Raw genomic sequence first — 11,712 nt, 5'->3', positions numbered from 1 at the left:
AAATAAGGAGGGATGCTTTGTAATAATACCAACTCAATCAACATAAATAAAACAATTTGGCACAGATGTGACCTGAATATGTACTCTACGTCTCCTGATTACACAAGTCAACAACATGTAGGTTTCAAGGTTAGGAGCATTCAAGGTGACAGTATTTGGGAAGACCATATAATAAGGAGAATGTTACTGGCCAAGGTCCTGATCTAAAAAACAAAGACATTTCATACAAGTTCATTTCCAGTCCTCTAGAAAGAGTTTACCACCAAGATGCCTTTCTTAGTCTGAAAAATATCATGGAATCTTTTTTTTACTTTGGAGGCAGTGTTTGTGATGGGAATTAGGATTTAATTATGATTTGACACATAGGAGAGGTGGGTGTACACGATGTACAGAGAATTTAAATCCAGCCTCCTATATGTACTAGCTGCTGACCCTGGAGAAGTCATTTAATTTGTCTCTGCCTCAGGCAACTCTCATAACAGGTGTTCAGAACCTATGAGTTCTGTTCATTTTTAAAAATATTTTGATAATTCAGAATAGTTGATTTCCTTGGTAATTTTCTGCAATTTCTTTTACACATTTAAAAACCCTGTTCTGGGGAAAAATCCATAAACCTCACCAGAATATTGAAGAGGTCTATGATGCAAAAAAGGTTGAGCACCCCTGCTACAAAGTCCCAGGACAGTTGCTGGTTTGTTTTGGTGGATAGCACAGCTAGGTGATGCAGTGGCTAGGGTGCCAGGTCTAGAGGTAGGAAGACTCATCTGTGCCCTGACCTGCAGGGCCAGTATGAGTGGGGGGATCGAGGAGAACGCCTACCTGAAGGGGATGGGTGAAAAGAGGAGTGAGACCAAAGGGGTGGTAAGCAAGGTCTGATTTTATTATCAGGGTTGCAAACTTATATAGAGAAAAGACAAAGAGATTCCAAGCAAATTCCGTGGTGGGCCAGCTCTATCTTAGGACATCGTACTTTGGCTATCTGTGTTTACATAACATCTACTGCTTCACCAGGTCCCGCATTGGTATGTTTGCATAGCCTCAGGCAGTCCCTTCTCTTATCTCTCCACGGGATCGTGGGGTGCGGTTTTTCTTCTCAGGCGGGACAAAAGCAAGCAGGTTAGAGGAGGTACAGGTGGGGGGCCTCAGTCCCCGACATGTCCCCCTTTTGACTAAAATTAAAACATGCGGGCGGACTGAAATTAAAATATGCGGGCGGGTGAGAGGCCTGTCTTAGGCTATGAGGCTGGTTTCCATATTCAGAGCGCTTTTTCGGCAGATGACCCTGTCTTAGGCTAAGCAAGGGGATCTACGTGGCCGAACAGCCACGGCCTTGCTCTACTCCCGTCATAGGGAACAACTGCAGCCGCGCCTATGATCCTGATATATGGGGCCTCAATATTCCCGTCATGGGCACTCTCACAGCTGCCGCTCCGTGTTTATTCCCTAAAGGCCTTCCACCACCGCATGCAACGGGACTCTGACTGCACAAGCTTGGAGAACTGAAGTCCGTCCTCCTCGTTGTCTGCAGGGTTCTCCAGAAGTGCCAGGCGATGATAATGGATATTGATAGGGCTTTTAAGAGAAGCCTCAATCTGCGTTTTAATGAAAGAGGTTAGTCTACTAAAAGCCCAGGGCCCAAAAGAAAGAAGTAGGAGGAGACCAATCAAGGGTCCAAGGAGAGGGAGGAGATATGGGAGGACTCCATTCAAGCCACTCCAGAGGGGATTTTCGAAAAGTTCTTTGCGTCTTTTAACCAGATCCTCCTGTAGTTTTTTGATTTTATCCCGAACTATCCCAGATTTGTTTGCATAAAAGCAACATCTTTCTTGTAAGGCTAAACAAATTCCCCCTTGTTCTGCCGTTAGTAAATCTAGGCCTCTCCTATTTTGAAGAACAACTCCTGCCAGAGAATCAATCTGGTCTTGAAGGTCATTTATAGTCCCCGAGAGGGTTTGCACATCATTAATCAATTGATGGGACAATTTTGTATAGGAGTCTACGGCGACACTCAGACCGGCCGTGCCGGTGGCAAGCGCCCCCGTTATTCCGAGTCCCACAAGAAGGGGGATAAATACCACGGCCCTCTTAGGTCTCCCAGCAATGTAATCTAGACTGGGCAGTGGGACAGGTTCATCCCCTGGAATAATGTCAATATCGGGGAGGATTGATATTTGTGTGCAAAGTCCTGTCCAATTCTGGGGGAGGGCAGAGTAGGCCATATTGCCCCCGCAGACAAAGAGTTGACCTGTTAGTGGGCAGAGGGGTTCCTGAAAAGTGTGATTAAGGATTTCAGAGCAGTTGGCAAAGGTCGCGAAGCCAACATCAATATCGAAGGTAGAGTTCCGGAATGGGGCTTGAATACAGGGGGAGGGACGGAAAACTACGGGCTGAATCCTAAAAGGCGGGCTGAGGGTGCAATTTGTAGAAGTAGAACCATTTTTAGACAAAATAGCTAGGGGCATAGGCATGCCAAGGGCCATGCACAGCCAACAATTTGTTGCTAATTCGGGATTAGAAAAATTAAGAGCCTTGAGCGTAGCTTCAAGAATTTCCGAGGTCTGGACATCGAGGTCCGTCCCCCTGGATTTTGGCAGTGCGAGCGGGTGATGATGAACAGGGGGGTACATGCTTCTAACAATCTCGTTTATACGTTCCCTTACCTCAAATTCTCTAATCTGATCCGTGGGGCCACCCCCATCAGAAATGTGGACGGGTGCGCGGGGGGGCCAACAGACATTCTTTCCAATATTTTCCTTGCGGCAAGAAGCCTGAGCATGTTTGTTAGTGGTACCACGAGAGCTGGGGTTTAGTCCCCAATCACCCCCAACAGAGCCAGCGTATTCCCTCTCCTGCAATGCAGTAAGATATACTGTCCCTGAGGCACTACTACACTGCTGGGTGGAGCTGTAGCATGTAGAGTGCAAGGCCTCAAGGTACTTGCAATCAGTGGGGCAGGGCCCAGGCTGGTCACCATTTGGAGGGATGACTCGGGGTTTTCTTACGCATTCCCAAGATTGTTTGGAGATGCCTGTGGCTGTATGACGGTAAGCGAGGTAGGCCGTCCTGTCCGTACAATCGATCGTTCTCGTGTAGGTGTTAGGGCGGACAGTGACCACACCCCCACCGCAGTCACAAGGGCTCCCAAAGAGGGTACGGCTAAGCGCTGCTGGGTTGGGAGATTGAAAACCGCCGTGGCTTCCATGGAGCAGGAGGAGAAATGCTAGAATTGTCATCTCCTGAAAAACAGGAAAAGAAAAACAGATGTGTCTCAGGGAGGTGTAGTCCCCTGGACGGTATTGTAAGCATCTGGCTTGTCCATCAACTTGATCAGCCTTTCAGGCAACCATCTAGCATTTTGGCACTTTGAATCATAAATACAAGCATGGCCTTTGCCCCAGATTAACACAGGATCAGGGCCCTGCCATTTGCCAAGAAGGGGATCTTTCCATTTTGCCTGAGCGTAGGTTTGGGCCGTAGAGGAATGCCAAAGGCGGTCTGCTGCACTCTTTGCCGCAGCGTCAAGGGTGAGAAAATTTAAAACAAAAAGGGCGTGATTGAGCAACGTTTTGGCATTGCCAGCTCTGGGATAAAGAACTTCCCCCCCTGACTGTAATTTCAGGACCATGTTTTTCAATGTTTGATGGGCCCTTTCCACAATTCCTTGCCCCTGAGGATTATAGGGTATGCCAGTTACATGCTTAATATGTAGTTGTGTACAAAAGGATCTGAAAGAAGAGCTAGTGTAGCCGGGGCCATTATCTGTCTTAAGAATTTTGGGCTGCGGGAGGACTGCCAAGGCACTAATGAGGTGATTAATGACATGCTTGGTGGCCTCTCCAGGTTGCAAGGTGGCAAAGATAAAACCACTGAAGGTATCAATGGACACATGAATATATTTAAGCCGACCAAAAGGGAGGTAATGAGTGACATCCATTTGCCAAAGCTCCCCGGGAATGAGACCTCGGGGATTGATGCCAGTATGAGGTTCAGGGAGAAGAGTCAGGCAGCCAGGGCACTGTTTCACGATCTGTCTGGCTTGTTCCCGGGTGATAGGGAACTTGAGACGAAGCGTATGGGCATTAAGGTGATGCAGCTTATGGGCTTGCGTGGCAGCAGCAACAGGAGAGGTAGACAGAGCAAGTAAAATGTGACGAGTTGCCTGATCAACCTGATCATTCCCTTCAGAAAGGGGACCGGGGAGGTCGGAGTGGGCACGAATATGTCCAATGAAAAAGGGGTGCTTGCGGGAGAGGATTAGAAGCTGAAGAGTGGCAAAAAGAGGAGACGCATTAGTGGAGGGACGAATATACGGGACAGTTTCCAATAGAGGGACCGAATGTGCAATGTAGGAGCTATCAGTATAAATATTGAGAGGACCCGGAACAGATTCAAAAACCTTGATGACCGCTGCAAGTTCCACCAGCTGCGCAGAGATGAAGGGTGTGTCAAAAGAGGTGGCCTTTCCATCAACACTGAAGGCTGCCTTCCCTGTGGCGGATCCATCAGTGAACGCCAAATGGGCGCCTCTGATGGGCTCCGCCTTGGTAATCCTTGGGAAGACAACAGGTGTTTTCTGAAAGAACTGGACAAGCTTGTCTGAGGGATAATGATTGTCTATAATCCCTGGGTAGGAAATGCAGTTAACTGCCCAATCGTCATCATTCTGAAGCAGCCATTGAATCTGTGAAGCGGTGTAGGGGCAGACAATATGATCTGGTTCCCGACCAAAAAGCCGAAGGGCTGCCTCTCGCCCTAGGCGCAGGAGGCCAGCCGTTAAATGCGGGTAGGAGGGGAGGATCTTTGTAGGTGTGGCTGGCATATGAATCCAAAACAACGGATGCTCCTGCCACAATAATCCAGTGGGGGAAAAAGCGGTAGAAAAAATTAAGAGCCAAAGAGGTTTTAGAGGAGCGTAATACCCAATATGTTGATCATGAATAGCTTGCTCAATTAAGGCAAGGGCCTTACGGGCCTCCGGCGTGAGAGAACGGGGTGAATTTGGGTCGGAGTCTCCTTTTAGAATATCAAACAAGGGTCTCAATTCCCCCGTAGTGAGCTTAAGATAAGGCCTAAGCCAATTCAATTCTCCCAGAAGCTTTTGGAAATCATTAAGGGAACAAAGGTGACTTACTCGCAAGCGAACCTTCTGGGAGAGAATGCGATTAGTTAAAAGTTCAAACCCCAAGAAGAGCTGCGGGGGGTAGGTTTGTATTTTATCGGGGGAAATTTTAAGGCCCCGATTTTCCAATGCCCTAATGAGCTCCTGTGATACCTGGGTCAATTCCTCATCATCTGAACCTGCAAGGAGGATATCGTCCATATAATGGATGATATAAAGCTTGGGATACTGCAAGCGAAAAGGGTCAATTGTTTGTGCTACATATTTTTGGCACAGCGTAGGGCTATTAGCCATGCCTTGTGGCAAGACTTTCCACTGAAAACGCGGGGAAGGGCCCACACAATTGGTAATAGGAACACTAAAAGCGAAGCGCTGGCAATCGGAGGGGTGGAGGGGAATGGAAAAGAAGCAATCCTTAAGGTCAATTGTAATCTTAGAGAAACCTTGTGGTATGGCTACAGGAGAGGGGAGCCCAGGTTGAAGGGCCCCCATAGGAACCATAGTTTTATTGACGGCCCGCAAATCATGTAAGAGCCGCCATTTACCTGACCTTTTCTGGATAACAAAAATGGGCGTGTTCCACGGGGATGTGGACGGTTCTATGTGCCCTGCAGCTAATTGCTCCTGCACTAAAGCGAATGCTGCTTCCAGCTTTATCTTGGGTAAGGGCCACTGGTCTACCCAGACGGGTAGGTCATTTTTCCACGAGATCCTATCTGCCTGGAGTGCAGGAGGACCCGTGGCCCTCACGAAAAAATGGTTCTGATTATCTGGGCCTTCAAAGCCAAGGCCTGCTCGCCCTTTCCTCCCTTCAGCAACAATTGGGGACGGTTGTCCTTGCCCTCTTTTGCCTAGCCTTTTCCCTGGGAGAAATCCCTGGGAGACCATCTGACGGGTTACAACTGTATTTGGACTGCACATAATTATCCCCATCTGAGAAAGAATATCCCTTCCCCATAAGTTGACAGGTAGGCCGGGGACCACAAAAGGCCGGACAGTCCCTTTATTTCCCTCCTTGTCTTGCCAGGGCAACCATTGGGAACTCTGTAGAGTATAATGGGACTGGCCTATGCCCTGTAAGTGCGTCATGGATGGTTGAAGGGGCCAAGAAGGCGGCCAGCTATCTTTTGAAATAACAGTTGAGTCAGCTCCGGAATCTAATATTCCTTCAAAAGATCTGCCTTGAATGGTAAGCATAAGCATGGGGCGGTCCTGGGAAATGGCCTGAACCCAATAGATGTCTGAGGACCCGGGCTTGGAGTGGCCTCTAACGGTGGTGAGGGCAGGGTATGGGGTTTGTAGGGGGAGCGGGAGAGCCTGCGCAAGGCGTTGCCCCTGATAGACAGTGAGGGGTCCCTGTAGGGTTGAAGCAAGTATCTGGATTTCCCCCATATAATCACCGTCAACAATGGAGGGGTGGATTAGAAGGCCATTAATAGTAGTGGAAGCACGACCAAGAATAAAAAAATAAAAATTGGGGGGCGGGGGGCCAAAGATGCCTGTAGAAATTATATGCACCCCACCTTCAGGGGTCAATATTGTGGTGGAGGCGGCACACAGGTCCACCCCTGCGCTTCCTGAAGTGGCTCTGTAGAGTTGGGTGTGGGCGGGCTGGTCCCCGAGGCCCGCGGGACGGGGATCGGCTGGGGGGCCCGGGGCTGGCCCCTCCGGCCGTTTCCCTGCAGGGGGTGGCCATTGACATCTGTCGCGGAGCGACAAGTGTTCGCCCAGTGCTTCCCTTTCCTGCATCTGGGGCAGAGGGTGGAAGGTTGAGAACCCCTATTTTGGGTTGGAGGAGGGGGGGTATCTGGCGAGCTGGGGCACTGCCGGGCAAAGTGACCGGGTTGCCCACAGCGGAAACACTCCTTCTGGGAGTCCCCCGGCTGGAGAGCCGCCCCGACAGCTAAATGTACAGCCTGGGATATTTTCGTAGTAAAAGGGTCTATGTCTCTGCAGAGGCGGATCATCTCCTCTAGGGTTTTATCCCTCCATTTCCCGCGCAAGGCAGAGCGACAAGCAGTATTGGAGTTCTCATATGCCAGACGCCTCACAAGCTGATCCTTAGAGGCCTCCTGACCGAGGGTCCGCTCGGTGGCCTCCAGGAGCCTGCTAACGTATTCAGAAAAGTCCTCCTGAGTCCCTTGTATTATTTTATTAAGCGGGGCAAGAGGAGAACCAGGGGTTGGTAAAGCGCGCCAGGCGGCAAATGCCGCGTTGGCGGTTTGCGCCAAGAGACCTATGGGAAGGCGGCGTTGCTTGGCCTCACCTGCATATTTGCCTTGACCACTCAGCTTTTCATAGGTCCATTTTGAAGCGGGGGAGTTGGGGGACTTCCCATTGCTCTTTGCCGTGGATTGACAACGATCATAGAAGTCGGCTTTCCACGTCAAAAATTGTCCCCGTGAGAGAACAGCTCGAACCACGCGGAGCCACTCCGCCGGCAAAAGATACCCTCCACGGGACATGGCCTCAAGGGCGGAGAGGGTGAAAGGGGCATTGGGGCCATATGCCTTAACAGCGGCATTGAGATCTTTAAGCCCCTTGAAATGCAATTTTCGGTATTCCGGCCATTCCCGTTCCGCCTTCCTACTGCTCTGCCCTTCTTCTCCCTCTTCTTCCTCCTCCTCCTCCTCCTTATTCTTTTCCTCTTCCTCCTCCTCTCCCTCACTCGCGGAGGAGTCTGTAAGTTCACCCGCCCCAGGGGTTTGTGGGGGCCCAAGTCGGCGGGACCGAGTTATAACGGGGAACATCATGGGCTGCGCTTCTTTTGAGTTTTTAGTCTTAGCGCCAGTCCTGTTGGACGGGTCCTTGGTCGACTGAGGCTTACTGGGAGAAAGAATGACTGAGCTCTGGAGGGAGTGCTGCAGGGAACTCAACTCCGAGGAGAGCTGTACATATTGCTTTTGTAGGTCTAAGACTTCTCGGAGCTCCTTAACCTGGGTGGAAAGTTGGTGTCTAGCATTGGTAAGGACCGAGGGAGTGGGAACAGGGGGCAAAAGTACAGGGGTGCAGGTTTGGGATAAGTAAGGAGGAAGCAAATGTTGAAGAGCAGGCCAATCGGGATCATTATATCGGGCGGCCTCATCCTCAAGTTCCGCTTCATCCCCAGGATCTAACGTATCAGGGTCAGGATTCTTTAAGGGAGGGGTCTTGTGTTTAGTAATAATAGGGAAAGTTAGGGACTCGGTTGTAGGGCGGGGCCCTGTAGGGAGGGGAGGATAAATGGGCTTTGGTGGCTCTGGCGGAATATCAATGACCACGGACGGGGGCCTTGGGGGACTTTTGGCTATTGAAGGTAGTGATTTTACAGGAGCCGCCCGTGGTAAGGGGCGCTCTAGTGACTTAACAGAGGCGGCCCGTGACAAAGGGCGCAAGCAAAATTCTGCCACCGAAAGGAGCTGTCGCTCACCCGGATCTCTGGAGGCGGATTCCACTATGTCTCTAATGATTCCCCAATAGGAAAAGACAGAAGGGGGGACGGCCTCCGGGCCCTCAGTTTGCAATTTCTTATTAAGCTCTCTCCCAACCTTTTGCCACTTGCCCGGATGGATGTCCGGCCCGTTAACAATAAACCAGGGACAGACCTTATCAACAAAAAGAAAGAAGTTCACTAAGTCCTTTTTCTTAACCTTAACTCCTCTATCCTTAAGGGCATGCTTAAGGTCATGGATAAAGACCTGTTCCTTGGAAAGGTTGGAACCCATGATTAGAATGAGGCGGACGAAACTCAACTTACCAAAACGCAGGGGCTCTTCATGAGCGATGAGAAGGAAGGGGTCGCGACGAATCGTCTCTCAATGTTGGTCCGCCTGGCAGAAGTCCGGACCTCGAGCCCCACGTCTGGGCGCCACTTGCCCTGACCTGCAGGGCCAGTATGAGTGGGGGGATCGAGGAGAACGCCTACCTGAAGGGGATGGGTGAAAAGAGGAGTGAGACCAAAGGGGTGGTAAGCAAGGTCTGATTTTATTATCAGGGTTGCAAACTTATATAGAGAAAAGACAAAGAGATTCCAAGCAAATTCCGTGGTGGGCCAGCTCTATCTTAGGACATCGTACTTTGGCTATCTGTGTTTACATAACATCTACTGCTTCACCAGGTCCCGCATTGGTATGTTTGCATAGCCTCAGGCAGTCCCTTCTCTTATCTCTCCACGGGATCGTGGGGTGCGGTTTTTCTTCTCAGGCGGGACAAAAGCAAGCAGGTTAGAGGAGGTACAGGTGGGGGGCCTCAGTCCCCGACACATCTGCCTGAGTTCAAATCTGGCCTCAGATACTTACTAGCTATGTGATCCTGGGCAAGTCACTTAACCCTGGTAGCCTCAGTTCCCTCATCTGTAAAATGAGCTGGAGAAGGAAATGGCAAGCCACTCCAGTGGCAAATATATCCCAAGGAAACTTCAAATGGGATCACAAAGAATTGGACATGACTGAACAATAACAAAAATTGGTGGAGAGAATTTTTTCATGAGGAATCCTCTATACTAAACAAAATCAAAAGTTCCAGAGCAGAAAGATTACACACAAGAGCTAACATCATATAGTGGCCAGAAATCCTTGAGATCTCAGACATATGTTAGTTAGGTATTACTGTGGATAGAGTGCCTGGTCCAAAGTCAGGAATACCTGAGTTCAAATCCAGTCTCAGACACTTCTTAGCTGGGTGACCCTTAGAAAGTCACTTAACCTCAGTTCTCTCACCTGTAAAATGGGGATGACAATAATGATTCTTACGTTGCTGTGAGAATCAAATGAGGTATTGATAAAGTGCTCTGCAATCCTTAAAGCCCTATGGAGGAGGGAAGGAACAAGCATTTGTAAGCTTAATATGTGCCAGAGAGTATGCTAAGGGCTTTACAAATATCACCTCATTTGATCCTCACAACAACCCTGAAAGCTAAGTGTTTTTATTATCTCCATTTTACAGAAGGAGAAACTGAGGCAAGCAAAGATTAAGTGTCTTGCCCAAGGTCACATAGCTAGTAAAAGTTTGAGTCTGGATTTGAATTCAAGTCTTCCAGACTACAGGCTCAGTGATCTATCCACTATGCCACCTAGTCAACAACATGGACATACCTATAGAAATGCCAGCTATATATGTCCCTTAACTCGTTACTGCCCTTAACCAACTCCCTTTTAACACTGTAAGTTGCAACTAAGTCCCTGATCTGTACTGACAGGATGGATTTCCACAATATATCATAATCATTGTTTTTAAGCTGAGATGGACCTTCAAGGATATCTTGTCTCACTCCCTCACTTTACAGAGAAGGAAACTGAGACCCAGAAAGGTGAAGTAATTTGTCCAAAGTCACAGAGGTCAGATGTGAATGCACATTTTCTGGATCCTAATCTGGTGATGTTCTTTCCACTATTTCTCAGAGGAGCTGTCCATACACCATGGGTCCTGACCTTCTTCAATAACCACCTTCCCTCCTTCCAACTCATGTGCACATGTAAAATGAAAAGCCTCTCCTCAGAAGTAAGATAGAATATTATTGTTATTTTTATTATTATCATTATTACTATTAACATCAGCATTTATATAGTACTTGGTAAATCACTTCAAATATACTATCTCATTTGATTCCCACAACAACCATTTGAGGTAAGTGCTATTATTATCATCCCCAATTTACAGACAAAGAAACAGAAGCTGAGAGAGGTTGTGATTTTCAAAAAGTCACATAGCTCATGAGTAACCCAGGCAGAATTTGAACTCAAGTCTTCTCAACTCCAAGTGAAGCACTCTTTCCACTATTCAGATCTGGGCACCTTGGATGAATGATGAAGACAAGGAAGCTTTCAGGGGTGATATGTGAATGTGTCCATAGAACACAGGAAACATCCTTGAGGAAAGGGAGGCTTTCCAGTTGGCTCAAGGAACAGCATCAGAAGCAGGAAGCTTAGTGCAGGGGGACTTCGGAAGAAGAATCATTATCCCTATTAGAAGTTTTGAGTAAGGAGATGTGCCTGATCTCCTGTGTGGCTCATTATATACCATATCAATAGGCAAAGTTAGATATAAAAAGAGAGTGAAGCATTCATCTTAAAGGCAGAGTGATTTGGATACAAACTGCATTCATACAAACTTTAACTCTATGTACTTGTGTATTATCAATGAATTAACTCTTCCTTTGCCAATACACTCTTATGAAGCCCACCTGAACTTAGGAGCACATGTGATTAAGGGACCAAGGAAAGTAGAATCAAGGATTTTGGATTAATGACAACAATTAGGGAAGGAAAAGTGGATATTAATGCATTCCCTTGGTTGATTATCTCCAACTTAACCTGTCTATATTTATCTATCAATGTTGGCTTGCTTATAGTCTCCCTCATTAGACTGGGAGCTTCTTGAATGTAAGCACCATTTATTATCTTTTTAGCATTCCCAGCACTTATCACATTGCCTGACACATATTAAGCCTTAATAAATGCATGTTGACTGACTGACCAAATATCAAAACATGCTACAGAACCTTGAGTTCAAACTAGCCAGAATTAAAGAGGTAAACTGAAGCATTATTCTTGAAGGGATTACAAGATTGGGTTTCACTTTTAAAATTGTTAGCCCTAAAGCACAGATAAGTCCAC

At 48.0% G+C, this 11,712-nt stretch overlaps 1 protein-coding gene across 1 annotated transcript; it reads right to left on the bottom strand.

The window, feature by feature from the left end:
• Positions 1 to 859: 859 nt before the first annotated feature.
• LOC140521706 (syncytin-1-like) lies at positions 860 to 9,303 on the bottom strand. Its single transcript, XM_072637009.1, has 2 exons — positions 8,856 to 9,303; positions 860 to 3,236 (listed from the first exon to the last, which is right to left on the bottom strand). The coding sequence occupies exons 1-2, from the start codon at positions 8,874 to 8,876 to the stop codon at positions 1,437 to 1,439; spliced, it is 1,821 nt and encodes a 606-aa protein (XP_072493110.1). The 5' UTR covers positions 8,877 to 9,303; the 3' UTR covers positions 860 to 1,436.
• Positions 9,304 to 11,712: the final 2,409 nt, after the last annotated feature.

Source organism: Notamacropus eugenii, chromosome 1 (genome assembly GCF_028372415.1).
Source record: "Notamacropus eugenii isolate mMacEug1 chromosome 1, mMacEug1.pri_v2, whole genome shotgun sequence".
Taxonomy (NCBI): domain Eukaryota; kingdom Metazoa; phylum Chordata; class Mammalia; order Diprotodontia; family Macropodidae; genus Notamacropus; species Notamacropus eugenii.
The sequence above is the reverse complement of the archived record's forward strand: the minus strand, read 5'-3'. Positions and strand labels throughout refer to the sequence as shown.

Bases quoted from the DNA above. Each gene is read 5' to 3' on its own strand.
- LOC140521706 (XM_072637009.1), bottom strand. From the start codon at position 8,876: ATGAAGAGCCCCTGCGTTTTG. The intron at 3,237-8,855 runs GTAAGTTGAGTT...CCTGTTTTTCAG, and splicing joins TGAAGAGCCCCTGCGTTTTG to GAGATGACAATTCTAGCATT.